This window comes from Aphis gossypii, chromosome 2 (assembly GCF_020184175.1).
Source record: "Aphis gossypii isolate Hap1 chromosome 2, ASM2018417v2, whole genome shotgun sequence".
NCBI classification, from domain to species: domain Eukaryota; kingdom Metazoa; phylum Arthropoda; class Insecta; order Hemiptera; family Aphididae; genus Aphis; species Aphis gossypii.
In genome coordinates this window covers 65,998,400-66,019,632 of record NC_065531.1, presented here as the reverse complement: position 1 = coordinate 66,019,632, position 21,233 = coordinate 65,998,400, and the positions used below count along the sequence as shown (strand labels likewise).

Genomic DNA, 21,233 nt, shown 5'->3' with positions numbered 1-21,233 from the left:
TATACATTAAAAAATCTATATAAAGTTCTTGAATTACTTAATTAATCATTTTGCTAAAATAATATAAATGACATGAACAATTGATAAAAGAGGTAACTCTTGATGACACTTAAGTATAAATATTAATTTAATATAGTAATCAAATTTTATTTTTGAATATGTAATTAAATTCTATCTATTGTGTAATATATATTTTGTAATTTAATGACAATAATTATACTACAAACTACAATAATTTCAATTAATTGTCCTATATAATATGTGTAAGTTAAAAAATAAAAAATAAATTATTTCATAGTTAAAATGTGTTATTTTTTCTTCTTATTTTTCAAACATATTGGACAAAACCATTTTCCCTTGGGCTTGATAATTAATTTGACGCATGTAAAATGAAACCATTCAACAGGACACTAAAATAATAAAAGTACAAAATTACTATATATACAAATATATTATGTATATTATATACATAATGGTGATAGTTTAAAATAAATGTCTATATAAGTAAAAGTAATGAATGTATAAATAATTATTAAATTAAAATTATAATTAAAATGCTTACATCTGGATTATCACAGCCAATCATTTTAGCATACGAGACTTGGGTGCATAAACAATAAGTTGGTTCATTTGGATCAACAGGCATGTCTATTACTTCCGGGGATTGTACAACTCCAGCTCCAACATCAGTACGGGTCTCTACCACAACACTGGCTACGCTATTGGTAGGGTTTATCGGATTAGAAACAGCACTGACTGAAGATGTTTTGATTTTGACTGGAAGCCAACCACCAGATGTACCAGATGTTTTTGCAACTCCTGAAAAATATTGATAATTATTATACAATAAAATCAACATTGACAAGACTACAATTATGCTGTTCACAAACTTTTCTTATTTGTTTCTTTTTAGATGTTTTGTAAGTGTTTTCTTCACTTGTAGTATAGTTAATTTCTTTGTCATTATTCTTACGTCCACCTGAAAGTGACACGCATAAAGAAATTGTCACACACATTAGCATCATAATAAAATATAATTCAGAACACCTACATTTCGGTAAACTTTCCTCTTCATATCTTGAAGTACTGGAGGCTCTGTCTTGCATTTCCTCTTCAAAACGTGTCAACTCTGAATCTAATTTCTGAATATATTCATCCACCTGAAATATCATTATTAATTATAGGTATTTATTATAATTATTATTATATAATATTCTACATTGTAGTAGAACAATATCTAATTCAAACGTTACGTGAATAACTAAAAAACAACATACCAATTCATAAGTTTGATTAGCCAATTGAACTTTATCATCGGCATATTCTTTTGCTTTATTGAATTTACGCTGTATTTTGTTCATTTTTTCTATCTTTTTGCTTCCGTGGTAGATATCGATATTTGACAAAAAATCGTTCGACAGTTTATCAATGTAGCGCATCTCTTCTTGAGATCTACCGCCGAGCTCTCGCATCAAAGCGAAATTACGTTTTAACTCCACCGGAAGGTTCCCCAAACCTAAAATATCAATCTATTAGTATTTCGTCGGAATTCAAAACCAAAAAGAGAGCTTACTGTCAAGATATTCGTCCACGTATGGTGCTGATGCCATTATTGTTGGTCGATAATTATTATAGGTAGTAGCAAAAGATGAAAAAACCCGTTTGTAAATAAAAAGTAACTTCTATTGTAATTGAATTACTTTTTAAACTCAAAAGAAATGTAACTTGACCAAATAAAATAAAGTAACTTAAAAATAATTTAGTCACAACTTTTGATGAAGAATTAGTAATGTAATTTAATTACCCAAAAGCATTAACTTCCCAACACTGCTGTCTATTATGTCTAACTAATATTTTGAAGATTCAGTATGTCTTATAATAATTATAAATACTTAAATGTTCATTGTTTTAGGAACATTGTCTAATTTAATTGGTCAAAGAGCCAAAATGACCAAACTAAGTTCCTTTACTCAGCAGCAATGCTTGAATGAGAATGAAGTTCATAATATACTGCTACCTCATTCACTGGAAGAGTATTAAAAAATTCATTGTATGTTGAACCTGTTGTCTCCAAATTAAGAGACTGTGATTAAACTGTTAAAGTGATTACTTATTTTATATGAATTTCTGTAATTAGCATTGGTTCCTATATTTCAAATATAATTTAAATATAATTTGTTCCTCGTTACAAATTTAAAAATGTATTATAATTAGATTCATAACATTCAATTTTGTCTTTTTTAGTTACTTTTTCAGTTATTAGTTTAATGACTAACTAAATGATAGTGTTGAGTGGCTTACATCATTAAGATATAATGCATTTCTAAATGTAGTTGGTGTTATGAACGGAGTTCATGTAAAAGTATTGACACTTAGGACAAAGAGAAATAAAATGCCTCCCCTTGACCGTAATAGCTACATTAACCGCAAGCAGTAGCAACAGTACTATTACAAGAAGGTTTTTAAAATTGTTAGAGTAGAATACATAGAATTGCTTATAAATCATTATTCTAGGGCGTTTGTGATTCATGATATAAATGTATAAATATATTTCCTGGTTGGCCAGGATCTGTACATGATGCACATGTTTTTAAAAATATCCCAGTCGGTGAACAACTTATTTTCAACTCATTAAATATCTTTCCTAGACTAAGCTCTAGTCGGATAGTGATTGAACAAAGTTTAAGAAAATTCTTTGGGAGATTTCATCGAATTAGGTAATGAATTAAAGTCATAATGTTGATATTTTGAGAACTTTATATTATAAATATTATGAATTTGTAATATTTTAAATATGAAATCTAATACAAACCTATGTAGAGTGAAATACGTTTTGAGTGGTTGCCATTGTTCTAAAATACGATGAACCACCAGTACTAAAGATAGCCAACGAGTTTGACATGGCCGAAGTACTATAGATATTAATAAATATTAAAGAAACACAAGTCAGTCTTTGAATTTATATATATATATGACAATATGACGTGTAGGTTTGTGGTCTACTATCTGTTAACACTCATATACTATAGTACTATTATAGTTATATTTAAATAATATTATATTATAATTTATAATTATAGAAACCTTCTTACAAAGTAATTTTTGAGTTTTAAGTAAAATGGATAATTGGTGGAATTGGTTGAAACCAACATACATACCATACAGCATAATGTATACGCCATACTCTGAATCGTAGAATTTTGATATTCAGTAAATTTTCAAACAAAATTGATTACTTAGTTGATTACATAATTTTTTTATATTGACCATATTATATTATGCAAGTTTAATTTTTTTTCAAGTTTTAGTTATTAATATTTTTTTATATGAAAACTTTTTATGTTCGCAAGTACCTATATAATTATTAAGATAGAGTTATATAATAATAATGGGCCGAATGTATCAGTAAATTTTATAAAATCATTCATATATAATATACGAGTATATAAATAAAATATTGACATTTTAACTCATACTTCAAATTTAACTTATAAGTTTCCCAAACTCAAATCTTTTATACTTTATAGGTTCTTTATAGAACATAATCGTAAAAAAATAAAATGGATGATTGGAAAATTTAAAAAAAAACATAATAAATCATAATATCAAATTAGTATAGGTAACTAATTTTACAAACTTAATATGTAGGTAAATGTATGTAATTATTTTTTTATTATTAACAGAAAGATCACTCATTTATTCACAGTCATATGGACGTGTCTCGTACATGGTTACCTACAATTATATTTAGCTTACATTATTTATTTTACTTAATGTAAATTTTAATATTTCATTGAAAATAAAACTGTGGTACTTCTTTATGTTATTACATATATTATACTCAATTAAATCTATTTCATGATGTATAATTTTTCATTTTATTATAATATTATTGCATTATGCTCGTGTAGAATACGGACAAATAGTTTGGTTTTATTATAATAAATAGTATTATGGTATATCTAGTGGTCTATCCAACGGTGTCGCAAGATTATGAAAATATTTTTTGACTGCAAAAACCAGTTGTCGACGATGAACCATCACACTCCACTCCCCGCCAACAAACGATATCGAAATTGCCTTGTCCGCTGTTCATGTGTGTCAACATTTAATTTCGTACAATACTATAATCAATTGACTAATATTTTGACTATTATAATATTCATATTATAAAAACAGAAACAACTCCACGTTGGTTGTTTGACACGTTTGGACGTCATTACGTTATTAGGTTACCTATTACTAAGTACTAACGCTGCTTTTGATGATCGTAGGCCTACGAAGTCATATTATCTATATTTTGGTATCTAAGTATATTATATTTTATGTATGAGACATCAGAGCACGTTGTAATGATAATAATATGAATAAGAATAAATGGTTTACAAAAGCAGGTATTACTGTAAATATTTCATCTTTAATGTTCTGTTCATATAACATTTATTTGCTGAATAAAGTTAAATTCTTAATATTGTTTTAGTTGATCATAAATTTGTATTTATAACAATTTTTTTTAATACGGCAGTATAGTGGTAAAAAGACAATTTTTGGAATTGAGGTTTCAAAAACTAATATGATGTACATGAAATGTTGATTAATACATGAAATTTAAACTTATGTACCTATAAAATATAAGAAGTTAATAATAGTTAAAATAAAATCAACCACCAATCTGACGTAGAAAGACTTCAATTACGTCACCTTCCTTCATTTCCAGGGAAGACGGAGTATCAGTTTTAATAATTCGATGTCCGTCAAAGCTGAAAATTACTGACACCCAATCCAAACCCTAAAACATTACAATTTTGAATGAATTACTAAAGGATTACATTATAAATGTTAAACTAGGCACATAGATTTAGTTTATACTAGTTTTATAGATAAATAAAATCTATATTAGCATTTAAAATCAAAATAATATTAATTGTTTTTAAACAATGATTCATGACTATACTGTAATTAAAATTCATTATTTTTGACAAAATAAAACATTATACAGAAAAAAAGATGCCAAATTGAATTTAATTGTTTACAGCAAATCATTTCAATTATAGACTATAGCAAATGATATTCACATAAAATGGTTAAAATATAATCTATAAAATATAACTTATTAATGGAATGTAACTAAAAATATACAAGTATAATGTAAAGCACCATATTTATTTACCTCTATTACCATCTACGCTCTTATTTGGTATAGACTATAAAATGAAAACAATTACAATGAATAACTTCATAATAATTTATACTTACAATTATCTTAAAGTATGTTTTCAAACACTTTATTAAAAGAGCATGTTTCTTTATCTTGAATGGAGTAACAGAGTTGTCATGACCAAGAATCTTAAGATTCATGTATTCAGTGGCATCCTAAAATATAAGGTACCATTAGAATTGATTGGTGTTTAAAAACTATCAAAATTAATTAATGAAGAAATAATTTAATTTAACATAATTATATAACATAATAATATAATAACAATTTATTGTTTTTCATCACACAATCCATGATTGGTTTTGAATAATTACACGATTATTACGGATTTTAGAAAAACTCTATTGTTTCACGAGACATGTATGAAATAATCAAGCGTGCGCGGGAATGAAATAAGTCTCGGGTTAATTAACCGGAATGGGAATCAATAAATTAGAAAAACTAAATTGTAACACAGAAAGTGCGTGCAGAGTTGAGCACGAGTGTGCCGAGTTGAACACGATGTTACAACACCATTCGGGGGGGCACGACCGTACGTCTAAACGGATAGGCAACAGACGTGATCGCCGATCGGTCATCGCCTATCGTGTTTTCCATCGCCCGATGCCATTACAGAATGCCTACTCGTGTTTTTAATTTGCGCGCGTTACACTATCTTGTTTATAATTTTAATACTTACTTCTCCTTTGTCTTCTGTCATTTTTTCCGATATCTACTATTTGGTAATAAGGAGAACGGTGCGATGCCTGTGACGAGGATAACGCGGCGTCAGTGAAATGTTATTTAGTCCGTGGTCAACAATAAACAAAATACAAATGGAAGCAATATGCGGAATCACTGAATTCCGACACACATTGTAGCCACTCTATCCGTCGTTATGTTGGCAATACCGTCGTCCCGCATTTCTAGTAGTTACCGTAAGAGAAATAATATAATTATGTGTGTGTGTTAAATTTTCAAAATCGTGTCTTCATATGTATAATTACTATTAAAATTTAAACTATTCACAAATTGAATTGATCATACTACATCTGTCCGCGCTAAGCATTGTGTTATCGCGAGACGATGGTCTGAGCGACGACGACACCCTTTTAATTACTTTCCTTCTTCTCCATCCACCACTCGATCAATGTAATCGTGAAATTATTATAATATTATTGTTATTTATTCTCTTTGTGTTATACTATCTTCTAAGGAAAAAATATTGGTCGGCCTTTTGCCACATATGTTTACTATCATTAGTTTTATATCATTTTATCTTTATTATTATTATTTTGCGCCCAACGCTCTTATTATTATTCTTACCTATAATTTTAAACCATGTTTATATGTATTTTAAATTACATAATAAACTAACATTCATCGAATGTTCATAATTTGCTTTAAAATAAGACCAAAAATGGTTGACTATTTATTTAGTCTAATCATATTTTGTGATGATAGATTAACTTACTTATAAAACAGAAAAACAAATGTAGGTATAACATTCTTAATAATAAAAGGAATATATTTAAAACTTAACCCCTTGCGAGCCTTAAAAAATTATTTTCAAATTTTCATTTTATTTTATGAATTAAAAAAACGTAAATATTTATTAATTGAAGATTTTGATTTTTCCTGTGTGGAAGATATGTCCCTGTTTAACATTGCAAAATGTATACAATAAGTGAAACACCTTTTAAAAAATCGGATTGAATATATTGTTTTAATAATCACAATAATTAAAATAGCATTTCCACATTTTAGTCAATTTTTGTGGTTTTGAAATCGATGGAGATTGAGGACATTGTCTTACTGGTGTTGACTGCAGTATATCATCTTGTGTGATATTTATTTCCTCTTCGTCTGAGCCAGAATCTTCATTATTATCAGTGTCATATAAATTTGATATAGTGCTGTTAAAATAAATAATAAATAATAATAATTTGTTATTATATTCATCACTAGGGCAAGGATGTTGTTGCATATGCGTTTGCATTTTTTTGCATTTTCTACTGTTTCAATTTATTACTAAGTAAGTTTTAAATATGTTGTATGTAAATACAAATTAAAATCTAAAACTCTTAGGTGGAATTTTATGGATTTTTTGAATTTTTCTAAATGGTCACAATTTTTTTTTTTTTTATAAGCATTTTAAGTTTGAATTATGACAAAATACGTAAATATCATGAAAATTTGCAAATTATTTTGAGTTAGAAATTCATAAAAAAATTTAGTGCAATACTGTAATCAATTTTACAATTATTGTTTTACTTCTACAACATCCGTACTCTAGTCATATCAATAAAGGGTGATTGATTTTAACTGCAATTAAAAATACATTCATCACTTCGTTTAAAATCTAAAATATATATATATGCATCAAAAAATTAAAAAACAAAAAACAAATTTTGAAATAAGTCAATAACTTGCGAAATAATTAGTGTTGCACTTGAAATCAATCACTTTATGATATGCAATATGGTACTTACTTTCTTTCTTGTGGTACTGTATCCAAAAAATTTAAAAATCGTGCTAAATGCCATTTAGAAGGTTTTGAAGAGGCACTTGCTCCAGTGTTCATTTTTCTTGCCCGTTTATTTTTTAAATAGGCATCTTTAATATTTTTATATCGTCTCTTGCAGTCTTCATCTAGTATAAATATTCATAACCGATTTAAAACAAGAGTTATTAAAAAACTGTTTAATAATAAAAAAAATAATTTAAAAAAAATGATAAGGTACCTACTTGTAACAAACTAACTAGGTAATGAAACTTAAATTTGTAAATTTGTTGGCCAAAAAAATTTTATCGATACTTAAAAATAAAATTTTCAGAAAAATTGAAAATTTCAGTCGTCTATAAATAGCTCGAAAAAAGTTGAAATATTTTGAAAATTAAATTATGTAAAAAAAAAAACGCCAATCTAAATAACTGATAAAATTTTCAAGTATCTACGACTTATACTTTTTGAACACCTAATAACAAATATTTAAAATCGTTTGAGGATAAATCGTTATCGTTACGCTATTTCGTAAAAATTTAAAATTCAAACGCACTTAAAATTTTTCTTATAATGATGATTCGAGTTTTCTCTATAGCTACTTGAAGGAAAACTTATGGAAAACTTAGTGATGTATTTTTAATCCTTAGTTATAAACACAAAAAATTTTATGATTTTTCAACTTCAAAATTACTACTTTCAAATTTTCGCGTTTTCGACAGATTTCGTAAAAACTTGAACTATAAACGCTTATAAAAAAAAAAATTGTGACTAACGATTTTTAATTTCAACACGTTCTCTGTGTAGATACAAAAAAAAAAATAATAAAATAAAAAAAAAAACACAACATTGTAAAATCAATGCATTCATCGCTCCGCTCAGAATCTAAAAATGAAATACCTATATTTATTTATTGAATAATAATGACACGTATATAATTTTTTTTTTCAGATTTTTAGCTTCTGGAGAAACGTACCGTTCTTTATCTTTTGCTTTTCGTATATCACACAGCTATATTAGTATTACAATACAAAATACCTTAAAATCTATGAAAAAGCATCTGTTTCCACTTTTTATACCTAATCCGAGTAAATTAAATATGAAAGATAAAGCTCAAGAGTTTTGGACAAGATGGAATTTCCCAAATTGTATTGGCGCAATCGATGGTAAACATATTCGAATGAAGTGCCCAAAAAATACCGGAACATTATATTTTAACTACAAAGAACATTTTTCTATCGTCTTATTAGCACTAGTAGATGCGAATTGTAAATTTTTAATCATTGATGTTGGATCCTATGGCAAAGAAGGAGATAGTGGCATATTTGGAAAATCAAAAATGGGACAGCAAATTTATTCTGGAGATTTTAATTTTCCAGACGACCAAAAACTACCAGGCACTAATAATTCTGAACCATTTGTAGTTGTAGGCGATGGAGCATTCAGACTTCACAGACACATCATGAAACCATATTCTAGATCTTCAGCTAGACAAGACAGAGCAAAAACTATTTTTAATTACAGGTTGAGTCGTTGTTGTAGAGTGACGGAAAATGCATTTGGCTTATTATCACAAGTTTTTAGAATATTTCATACTGCAATAGGAACTGATGTAGAAGTATGTGACGATTTAGTAATTGTCGCGTGTTGTTTGCACAATATGTTGAGAGATGCGTTTTTGGAAAAAGGTAATAAAATATTTTATGAATATGATGAAGGACAAACTACTGAGATGGGCACTTTATGTAGTAGAGGCGGCTTTGCGAGTGCAGATGGTTTTGATGTGAGGGAAAAATTTAAACAATTTTTTATTCAAGAAGGAACAGTTTCGTGGCAAAATCACCAAATTTTCAGAGTATCATCTACCATTTACCAATACTTAAATTAAACTTGTAATTTGTTTTTTAAAGTCAATAAATAATAAATGTTAACTGCTGCTAAGTATAGGTTTATATGACGTATAACATTTAAAATAAATCACGGTCTCACACGAAAATTCTAACATTTTACAATTATTTGGGTTTTTCTTAATTAATTCATAATACAAAATATATATCACGGAGATTAAAATTAGTTTTGATACTAAATACACAATAGAAATAAATGTTTAGAAATTATTATTTATTTTTAGCTTTAAGTATATATAAACAGTTTACACAGTGCATTCATCACTTCTAAAATACTCATTCATAAATAGATTGAGTGTCTAGGTTTTATTTGAAAATAATCATTTATTTTCAACTTAAACGCTCTGTTCGGGTACACGTTTTGTTATACTCGTAATAATAATAATAATGATATTCAAAATAAATATACTATAATCTCAATGTATTATTTATACCATTAATACATTTTTATTCCTACAAGTATAATATTTTTTACAATCAACATTTATAATATTTTGCTTACCACTTCGCCCAACGTTGCTACTTATATAACTCCAAATTGCATCTCGTATATTTAAATCTTTATAATCCCTATTTTCGGGATTATAAATTGGAGGATGTTTGGCTACACATTCAACCAATATCTCGTCTTGCTCCTTAGTAAACTTGACCATTGCAGAACTCATGTTTGAATAACCGTTATCAACGAGTGTTCAAACAGAAATGAGAACATTGCATGATTTCATCAATAATTACTAATAATTATTATCAAAACAATAAGTCGATCACGACACGAACGCGATTTGGCTGCTCGAAGACCAGTCAAATCGCGTTCGCGCCGCGAACAAATTTAAATCGCCGATCGCGATCGCGCAAGGAAAACCAACTATATTTAATTTACATTGTATCAGCAGCCGCGCGATCAAGGCACGCGATCTTAGATCGCGGTTCGCGATCGCGCAAAGGAAACCGTACCTTTAATGAGATCATACCTAGTTATTTAGCCATGATTAAATTATTATAATATTATTGTTATTTATTCTCTTTGTGTTATAACATCTTCTAAGGAAAAAATATTTGTCGGCCTTTTGCCACATATGTTTACTATCATTAGTTTTATATCATTTTATTATTATTATTGTTATTATTTTGCGCCCAACTCCCTTATTATTATTCTTACTACTGTACGTACGTACATAAAGATTTTCGTCTCTTGTTTTGTATACCGCTACTGCTTCACTGTTTTTCGTGTTATCTTTTCTGTCTCTCTGATATGTATATATTATTATGAGTCGCATTGAGCGCAATATATATAGATAGAACAGCACTTAATGTATTATTTTGGATTTTTCTTCGTTGCCAACACGACACAACTTTATTATACTTAGATATAAAGTATAAGTAGTTAATAATAGTTCAAATAAAATCAACCATCAATCTGATGTAGAAAAACTTCAATTATGTCACCTTATTTCATTTCCAGGGGAGACGAAGTATCAGTTTATTAAAAATATATTATGCTCAGATGACGTGTCATCAATTCTTGTTATGAAAAAACCATTTTAACGCCATGTTTTAAAATTAAAGGTAAATCATCTTGTGAAAAGAATATTTTAATATTTTAATTTCAAACCAAGTTTATAAGTATTTTAAATTACACAATAAACTAACATGCATTGAATGCTCATAATTTGCTTTAAAAGAAGACCAAAAATGGTTGACTATTTATTTAGTCTAATCATATTTTGTGATGATAGATTAACTTACTTATAAAACAGAAAAACAAATGTAGGTATAACATTCTTAACAATAAAAGCAATATATTTAAAACTTGACTCCTTGCGAGCCTTAAAAAAATATTTTCATATTTTCATTTTACTTTATAAATTAAAAAAAACGTAAATATTTATTAATAGAAGATTTTGTTTTCTACTGTGTGGAAGATATGTCCCTGCTCAATATTGTAAAATGTATACAATAAGAGGAACACCTTTTAAAAATCCGATTGAATATGTGTTTAATAATCACAATAATTAAAATAGCATTTACACATTTTAGTGAATCATTCAAAATAAATAAACAGATTAAAAAACCTCATTGATTAGGTATATTTTATTTATTATTAAGCTAAAGGAGTATGAAAATAATAATTATCATAAGAATAAATTTGTTTACAAAAAATGTATTACTGTAAATATTTCATCTATAATGTTCGGTTCATATAACATTTATTTGCTTAATAAAGTTAAATTCTTGATATTGTTTTAGTTGATCATAAAATTGTATTTACAATAAATATAAATTGGTATAATCATCAGGACCAACCTGTGCTCGATGGACATCCATTTCGCTACCGTCCTCCATTTCTAGGAAAGACGGAGTCTCCATTCCACTAACCGAACAACCATTGTACCGAAATCTTAATGCCCGAATATTAAAACCCTAAAACATTACAATTTTGAAAGGATTATAAATGTTAAACTAGGCACATAGATTTAGTTTATACTAGTTTTATAGATGAATAAAATCTATATATTAGTATTTAAAATTAAAATTATATTAAATTTTTCAAACAATGAATCATTATTATCTAAAAATCCAGGTTTGTCATCATCTCACAAATATACATTGAGCAATTCAATTAAAAATTATTTAGTTTTAATATAAGTTAATTGACAATAGTATCATTCAACTTAACTTTGATGTATTAATTTTAAAGCAAGTTACAAGTGTGTATTATATTATTAACAATTAAAATGATCATAATTTCCAACTATTTAAAAAATATATATATATTTGTAATGGAATTTGATTCAAATAGATAATATTGTTATCTTTAACAATACAACAATCAATAAAATATTAAAACTATAACTAATGTTATACAATTGTAAACAATAAATACAAGTGTGGAGTCATCACTTTTCTTTGAAACAAATACAGGCAACTAAATTAAACCAAAATGGGATTATTCTGGATATAATCAGTTACTTTATAGTTTAAAGATTTTAGGGTATTCTACAATGTTTGAGGCCTTATGTGTACAATAATATAAATTTCTAAAGATAACTTTGACTGTGCAATATCGTTTTATTTATTTTATAACAAAACTACAAAAATAATAGATTTGGAAAAGAATACTTTTTTTTTGTATTAGTGATATCAAACATTTAAAAATTATGTTGCACAGTCTCTGTTTTTTTAAAGTGTGAAAATTTGGATGTTCGAATACAACCTAAGTGATTCTTTTTGGTGTAAAACAGTTTTAGAGATGTTTTACATATAAGATTGAGACAACATATGTGGGTAAAATGTTCTCTTAACTTAGTACTTAAAAATTAAAGCTGATACAAATTAGCATAACATTTAGTAACTAATTATACTAATTTTTTTTTCTGCAAATATGAGTAATCTATACTGTATAATAAAATATAGACTATATAATGAATATAGTTAGGTTTCTATTTCTAGACTATATGGTAATTAAAATTCAATATTTTTGACTAAATAAAACATAATACAAAAAAAAAAAAAAGACATCAAGTTCCTTTTATTTGTTTACAGCAAATCATTTCAAAGTAACAAAGGGTATTTGCGTAAAATGGATAAGATATGACTAATTAATGGAATGTAACTAAAAACATACGAGTATAATGTAAAAAACCATATTAATTTATCTCCGCGTAAGACAAACACACAAAAATATGACCTGCTAAATATCTAAATCATATGAGTCATATACAAAGATTATGAATTTACATAATAGGTATTGAGTAAACATATTTGGTGATTTATTGAAAACCTTTTATGTAATTAATTATTTAAATAACATCGAGTAACATTTTTAGATATTTTGTATATACAACAATATAAGGCAGAGGCCCTAGTAATGAAAATGAAAGTAATATTTACATTTTTATCATTAATCTTATTAATGTGACAGTGAAATACCTGTACATTCTTATACACGAATGAAATTGTGTAATGTGATTGATATGGCCAATAAAATTAAAACTAGTAACTACGGTTAGGCTTGGTCGTTATTCGCAGTAGTCGACCTTGTTCAGCACCGTCTACGATGTTACCACAGCCATGAATAAAGAAAATTGAAGTAACAATATGTTATGCATATTATAAAGTAAAAAAATACACCTTTCTTTGTTTAGCATGGAGCTTATAGTGCACGTGAAAATGAAACAAAAGAAAAATTCAAAATATACAGCAACACGACCAAAAAATACATCTTTAAAATGCTGCGATAATACACAACACTGTAAATGCCTTTGACTCTGCCACCGCCGAATTGTACGGTGGTATCACTCTCGGTCATGCACGAGTTTAGATCAGTTTTTGTACAGCACTCAATGCGCTCATATAAGACACAGACTATTTTATGGAAACAATTAAAATAAACAACTTTTTAATAATTTATACTTACAGTTCTCTCACAGTAGGCGTTCATTAATTTTTGCAGTTTTGAAGTTTTTTTAATAGAGATGTAGACGACAGTATCGTAATGACCAACAATACTACATTCAACCTTAATAGTAATTCTATTTTCGGGAGCATCCTAAAACACAAGGTATCTTTAGAATTAATATGTGTTTTACAACTAACAAAATTAATTAATGAACAAATAATTTAGTTTAACATAATTTCAAAAAATAATAATATAGTAAGTTATTGTTTTTAATCACACAATCCATAATTGGTTTTGAATAATTACACGATTATTAATTAACTTATAAAATCTGAAGATAGTCTACGAAATATAATCAATGTTAACGATAATAGTCAACAGTAATTGAGATAAATAATTATAATATGCATGATACATTTAATGGTACCATTTCTCAGGCTATCGTCGACTTTCAATAAGACGAGACGCCATGATTGATGAGTACACACTACGCAGCATTGTATGTTAATACTTACTCCTTTGCTTTCTGCCATTTTTTCTGTGTGTTATAATACGGTACTTATCAATCAGAAGAACAATGTGATGCCTGTGACGAGGAAAACGGGGCGACAGTGAAATGTAATTTCGCGAAGAAAATGCCGTCAACAATATTCGAAACGAATAAGGTTAGGTTGGTTCGGCAAACCGGAAGGAATAATGTACAGCGTCACTCACACGCCTGAGACAAACGCTAGGTACCGCTACAAGCAAACAAACAGTAAACAACACGGACTAAGATGTAGTGTACTATACATGAGTGTAAAATGACTTCGCCTTACTTTGTCGACGATAAAACAGTGTCGCTATTAGTCACTGCGGCAATTATATTAATAAATAGCGACTAGCCACTTGGAATCGAACTCTCAATGACGCGTAGTATAGAAATATTACCAAACGATTGCACTAATGCATTACTTTGATAATTTTTTTATTTTATTTGGTGATACCATTGATTTTATAATAATTTAAAATCTATGGTGATACTGTACCGACTGTTATCACTTTATCAGTTGTATTTCTAATCTAATACTATCATTAATCATGGGTAAGAGCTTAGATAATATAGTACCATGGAAGGAGCCATTTCCCGATATATTGAAGCACATAATAATATAGGGGACGATTCTCTGACATGGATGTATGATGTGCGCATGCGCGAAGAAAACCGTCGCATATTTAGTTGCTGACCGCTGATTGATATTTAGAACATCGCGCGTGTTTCAAAATAAAAATTAAATACCGACAACTGTGATAATATATTTAAAATAAATTAGACACGTCACACATAATATGTATTTGCTAATAAAAATAAAACATACAAATTTATTAAATACTGTCTATCGGTTTTTAAATAAAATTAATTTTGTATAATTTCTTCTAACATTTTTTCCAGTTATTGAAAGTGTACCTATGCATTTTTACAAAATGATGAAGTCTTAATGTTATATATTAATTAATAATTAGCCGTAAAAATTGATTACGATAGTTGTCAAATACATCTTGATTGAATAGGTGATCTTTCATAGGAGGAAAGTTAAATGTTGTGGAATCTTGGCTTACTTCTATCATACTTTTTACTGATAATGTGTGTTTTATATTTTTTTTTTTAAATATCATCTGAGTTTATTCTTATAACATAATCAGTTGCTAAACACACTTTATGAACATCTGACGACACATTTATCAATTTTCCTCGATTTTTTAATTCAAGAAGTATCGAAGTATCTTGATTTTGTTCTTCTACTAATCACGAATCACATACATAACATAAATATTTATTTTTCGAATTTTTCGAACAATGAAACCACTAGTGTATTTTACCATATCTATTATGTAGTCTTCCAAACTAGGCATTCGATAATCATAATCATGATCAATATTATTAAATATAATATTTTCTTCTCCATTATTTAATGTATCATTATTACAAATAGCATTAGCATCTTTTCTTTTATTAGCTCCAACAAATAAAATACAAGATGTATCTAACTGGGTTCAATTTCCATACATTAAACCTGTTTTTCTTTGACTTTTAAGTAATATTCTTCATCAGTGTCTTTTTTTTGGTACCTCAAACCTTCAACATAACTTTTAAATTGATCAAGTAAATCTATTCTTCGCTGTAAATTCTTTTCATTTACTGGAAAATAATAGTCTGCTTATGCCAATTTATTCCTGCAATTACAGACATCAAAAATATCTTTGAATATTTTACAAAAATCAGCAGTAGGTTTTGCGTTTGGTATCAAATTTAGTTGTTCACAAAATAATAAACTGGAACTAACACTTGAACTTAATGTTTGAACTGCTAATCTTACACTCATCTTGTTTTCAAAATAATTCATATGATTTTTAGATTCTGAACGAAGTGATGAATGTATTGATTTTACAATGATGTATGTTTTTTTTTTTTTTGTTTTTGTGTCTGTGTAAGCATAACTAGTCGAAATAATGCTCCAATTTCAAACTATGGGGGTGGTTTATGATGTAAAAGTGAATATCCGTGGTGCATTATAGAGGTAAAAAGTTTTCCAACAGTTTTCAAAAAAATCGAGAAAAACAAAAAGAAATTACGGAAAAACGGACACGGCAATTTTCGGTTGTTTGCAGGGAGTGGATTGATGGTGCATCGTCGACGCAGTCGGCGACAACTGGTTTTTGCGGTCAAAAAATATTTTCATAAACTTGCGACACCGTTGGGTAGACCACTAGATACACCATAATATTATTATAATAAAATCAAATTATTTGTACGCAAATAAAAATTCGTAATTAGTTTTTACGGCTAATAGGTAGTTGTATTAAAGGTACAGTAAAATAATATTACGCCACTTCTAACATTAATGTTGGTAATTACTAATTATATAATCGCTCAGTAACTGAGATTTTCCAGTAATACTTGACGAATTCATAATTCGAATATATTGTTTGATTATAGTAGGTTATATATTATATATTTGTGATTTTCTATAAGTAGCCGTTTGCCATAAGCGTTTTTTGTTATATATTTTAAACAACACGATTTGCACCAGTACGATGATATCACTGTTTCTATGCATGTTATTGGCTGTTGAACTTTTTGAAAGTTAGGTTTGGAGTATTTTTTCGATGGAAAACGCTCGAAAATGTACACATTTTTATTAGGAATTTATGTGATTGCGTCTCACTACGCGCTATACCGCTTCGACACTTCATCGTGAGGGTAGAGAACTCGCGGCGGCCGATGCGACGACCAATATAATACTACGTACACGGCTTCTTGCTGGGACCCTAGTACTCGCGATTTCACATTTTACCAGCGTTGCCATTTTGACCAAGCGTTGCCAAGCGTTTTAATTTAATTTTTTGTCAATAGTAATTATAATAATAATAATATGGGTAAATATTTAATTTAATATAACGTAATATTTAATGATTACAATACTACAATAAAATAATAACTTTAATAAATAATGATATACAGATTGTAAAAATAAAAATAAACACGAGAAGAAAAAAAATAAAAAAAAAGCGGGCAAGTGGGTACCGTTCTGCTGTACATTAGGGGGTGGGGTGGACCTCGGACTAGGGTAGGTTAAATTTGAATGCAATGATAGGTATCATTGTATACGAAAAACGATTCTGAACGAAGATGATTTGCAGCCTATGATATAATTTCCAGTGGTTGGTGAAAAGGTGGTTTATGTTTTAATGGCCTGAATACACCAAAATTTAAGTTCTTTTATAATTATTGTAAGCTAAACTTATGAAAAATCTTCTATTAAATTTTCAACTCTTAGCTACCTATACAAACAATTTTATGAATTATACCTATAAAATAATTTGCAAATATTCATAATTTTGACGAATTTTCGTCAAAATCTGAACTTCAAATGCAAATAAAAAAAAAATGTGCCTATGTATTCTTATAATTTTTTAATCACTATAAGAATAATATATGAGGAACTTTGTATAAAATTTTCAAGTATTTTGATAGGGCCAAAAAAATTTTATCGACACTTCAAAAATATTTTTTTAGAAAAATTGAAAATTTCAGTTGTCTATAAATAGCTCAAAAAAATTCAAAATATTTTAAAAATTAAATCACGTAAATAAAACACGAATTAATAACTGGTAAAATTTTCAAGTATCTACGACTTATATTTTTTGAATTATAACAAATATCAAAAATCGTTTGAGGCTAAACCGTTATTTAACGCGGTTTTGTAAAAATTTAAATTTCAAACACTCATAACAATTTTTTGTCTGAATCCGGTAGAGTTTTTTTTACAGATATTTGAAGAAAAATGTATGGAGAACCTTGTACCAAATTTTCAAAACTTAGTTATAAAAGAAAAACAAACAAAAACTAAAAGAATAGCATCAAGAATCAAGTCAAATTGCCTGTCTTATAGGTAAAGAAAAATACACTATTTATGTTAAATATAAACATTATTTATTTATTAGTATCTAGTATGTTATATTTTTACAGATACTGTTCATCAACTCATATGCACAACAAGTAATTTAAGATTTGAAATTAGAGAATTAGCTAAGAAAATGGATACTATGGATCAAAGACTTACTGATACTATTGTTAATACCAGTTCTGCAGTATGTGAAAATAATGATTAGTCTGACGAGTAATCTCTGGTCATCATTTACCTCTTACAATAATTGAAAATTTGGAGTTAATTGAAGAAAAATTATCTGATAAAATGTTTAGAAAGAAAGTGGTAAAAATATATTTTTAATTTTAATCTATATTTAAAAAATATGATTTTAATGATAAATTCTAATACATTTGAAATTTAAATTGTAGATGAATGAACTATCAAGATATGAAAGATCAACTATAGCTGAAGCTTCTAAGCAAATAACATCAAAGAATTTTCACAATTTTCATATCTTGGCCAAAAACATAAAAGAGTCTTTTTAGTTCTAAATTCATGTTTGCTCATAATTAGTAAGAATTAATAATAATGTGCTATTATTTATATAATTTAAATCAATATTTGTTTAGGTATGGTTAGGAGCATCAGAAAATATGACTGCTGTCCAGATATAGACATAGTACGTGAAGAAAATAAACAAAGAAACATAAAGACTTTATTTCTAATTTGAGTGAATTTTGTTATTAATATATGTTTGATAAAGAATTCTCTACAAAGTTTTATATATTATTCATACAAAATATATATTTTATACACCATTTTAATTTTGTTTGTTTCTTTGGAACTATAATACAACAAATCACTGCTGTATAGTAGGAGTCAACGAGTACACCTCATCAATGATAAAAAAACAATTCTGAACAGAAATAATTTGTTAGTCTAGGATATTTTATATCATGTTTATAATACTGTTATTAATAATATTATCACTTAAAATAAATTATAACTAATGTGAATAGTAGGTAAATAATAATATACCTAGGTACCAATGTTATAATAAAATTAAAACAAAATAGCTAAAATTTTAAAAAACTCATAAAACTTTTTATTAGAATTACAATCAACTTGTTCAATTATAATTCTTATTAGTAAAACTTGCTGAACCTTGTATTGAATTTCAACATTTTAGGTGTAAACATTAAAAATGTTATTATGCAGTTTTAGCTACAAAATAATTTGAAATGTTCACGATTTTGAAGAATTTTGTAAACATTTTAAATTTTAGGGCTTGTAAAGAAAAATATATGCCTATGGATTTTCTAAATTTATAACAGACTGAAAGAATAGATATCTAATGTGTTATGTGTAATCTTGTATTTAATTTTCAAACATTTTTTAATAATTAATATTTATAAAAAATAAAACTTCAAATATATGAAATGACTATAATAAAATGATATTTTCATGATAATGTTTAAACCAGTATTTTAAAACTATGAAATGTTTTTAAAATAGGTATATTTTTAGTTAGCTCAGTTGCGCGAGTGAAGTCATTGTACAATGTACAAAACAAATCGTAGAATCGTTGTTAAATGGTAGATAATTTTATTTGAATAACTATTATTTTACAAAACATCTCATGTTTTCAAAATCAAAATTAAAATAATTATTTTATACAACAAAATAAAAATTACTTAAGTAGATATAATAAAAAAAACATATTTATAATTATTTTTATGTACAAATCAATCACGCAGATTTAGATTGTTACACATGCAATTATTCGTCATATATTTATTTTATTTATAAGCATATATTATAATTTATAACATATTAATTATAGGCACTTACCTACCAATAATAATAAAGAAAACTGAAAACCGTATCCTATGATACTGGTGAATTATAAATGTGACTTCAGACTTGTTACCGTTGTCTGTTGCAATTGCAATAGTGTGTTTGAATTTTAAATTTTTATGCAACCTTATATAACCCTGATACCAGAATCGCGGTTTTTATACTTAAAATCCGCGGTGCGGCGGAGATCAAGGCACAGCAGTAGCGCATGGGAAGTCATTGTACAATATAAATCGTAAAATCGTTGTTATAAGGTAGATATTGTCCTATTGACCACGGACTAAAATATATTATAAATATATTATATATATATAATATATTTTAGTTCATGCTATTGACCTTTGGTTTCAAATTATATGACTACAAGCACAACACTTCCTAAAAACCGTCGTTTGAGTACCAGGATATCATGGTTTGATGACGTTGTCTCGATTTATCAGTAGTACGAGTGCATATCTGCTGTATACGTCGAATATCAGTCACAAAGACAGTTTTTTTAGTAAATTTATTTTCAATCTAGATGTGAGCGTTTAAAATTTTATGTATTTTATTAGAAATTCAAACGATTTAAAAAATATTAAACATTTTTTGTAACAATCCATAATATTGTATTTGGTTTTAATCGGCGTTGTAATCTATTTTTTCATGATATTTTACAATAGACTACCTACACTCATATCTTTCTGAAAAGATAATTTTTTTTAATTAGCTAACACTTAAGTTTTTTTATAATTATTGTAAACCAAATTTATGGAAACTTAGCCGGAAAGATCTGCGTGTTCAGGTATAATAGTCGCAATATTATCGTGTAAGTAAAATTTGTTTTAAGATGCGAAATTCAGAATAATAAAAAATATTCATAAGTCATACGGCTACAACGCCACTGATTCTACTAGAATAGTAGTATACTAGTATGGTACCTATACTATTCTAGTATTCTACACACATATACAAAACC

The 21,233-nt window shown here is 27.3% G+C and overlaps 4 protein-coding genes across 4 annotated transcripts; 1 reads left to right on the top strand and 3 right to left on the bottom strand.

Annotated features, from left to right (window-relative positions):
• Positions 1–231: 231 nt before the first annotated feature.
• On the bottom strand, positions 232–2,149 carry LOC126549753 (inhibitor of growth protein 5-like). Its single transcript, XM_050200056.1, has 6 exons — positions 1,574–2,149; positions 1,278–1,516; positions 1,052–1,160; positions 887–979; positions 563–816; positions 232–410 (listed from the first exon to the last, which is right to left on the bottom strand). The coding sequence occupies exons 1-6, from the start codon at positions 1,608–1,610 to the stop codon at positions 309–311; spliced, it is 834 nt and encodes a 277-aa protein (XP_050056013.1). The 5' UTR covers positions 1,611–2,149; the 3' UTR covers positions 232–308.
• Positions 2,150–3,831: 1,682 nt separating this feature from the next.
• LOC114125051 (small ubiquitin-related modifier 3-like) lies at positions 3,832–6,559 on the bottom strand. Its single transcript, XM_027988525.2, has 3 exons — positions 5,898–6,559; positions 5,257–5,373; positions 3,832–4,789 (listed from the first exon to the last, which is right to left on the bottom strand). Exons 1-3 carry the CDS (start codon positions 5,916–5,918, stop codon positions 4,661–4,663), a joined length of 267 nt encoding a protein of 88 aa, XP_027844326.2. The 5' UTR covers positions 5,919–6,559; the 3' UTR covers positions 3,832–4,660.
• A 1,454-nt stretch (positions 6,560–8,013) lies between these two features.
• Positions 8,014–9,721, top strand: LOC126549745 (uncharacterized). The gene has a single exon (XM_050200046.1). It carries the CDS (start codon positions 8,749–8,751, stop codon positions 9,586–9,588), a length of 840 nt encoding a protein of 279 aa, XP_050056003.1. The 5' UTR covers positions 8,014–8,748; the 3' UTR covers positions 9,589–9,721.
• A 1,962-nt stretch (positions 9,722–11,683) lies between these two features.
• On the bottom strand, positions 11,684–14,990 carry LOC126549749 (small ubiquitin-related modifier 3-like). The gene is made up of 4 exons (XM_050200050.1): positions 14,825–14,990; positions 14,522–14,746; positions 14,025–14,156; positions 11,684–12,028 (listed from the first exon to the last, which is right to left on the bottom strand). Exons 2-4 carry the CDS (start codon positions 14,537–14,539, stop codon positions 11,873–11,875), a joined length of 306 nt encoding a protein of 101 aa, XP_050056007.1. The 5' UTR covers positions 14,540–14,746; positions 14,825–14,990; the 3' UTR covers positions 11,684–11,872.
• Between the last annotated feature and the right edge of the window lie 6,243 nt (positions 14,991–21,233).

Coding starts and splice junctions, on each gene's coding strand:
- LOC114125051 (XM_027988525.2), bottom strand. CDS start 5,918: ATGACAGAAGACAAAGGAGAA. Junction 5,374..5,897: donor TGACAGAAGACAAAGGAGAA/GTAAGTATTAAA, acceptor CTTATATTTTAG/GATGCCACTGAATACATGAA. Junction 4,790..5,256: donor AAACATACTTTAAGATAATT/GTAAGTATAAAT, acceptor GTAATGTTTTAG/GGTTTGGATTGGGTGTCAGT.
- LOC126549745 (XM_050200046.1), top strand. CDS start 8,749: ATGAAAAAGCATCTGTTTCCACTTTTTATACCTAATCCGAGTAAATTA.
- LOC126549749 (XM_050200050.1), bottom strand. Junction 12,029..14,024: donor ACGCCTACTGTGAGAGAACT/GTAAGTATAAAT, acceptor GTAATGTTTTAG/GGTTTTAATATTCGGGCATT.
- LOC126549753 (XM_050200056.1), bottom strand. CDS start 1,610: ATGGCATCAGCACCATACGTGGACGAATATCTTGACA. Junction 1,161..1,277: donor CTAATCAAACTTATGAATTG/GTATGTTGTTTT, acceptor ATGATATTTCAG/GTGGATGAATATATTCAGAA. Junction 980..1,051: donor AGAGGAAAGTTTACCGAAAT/GTAGGTGTTCTG, acceptor TGTCACTTTCAG/GTGGACGTAAGAATAATGAC.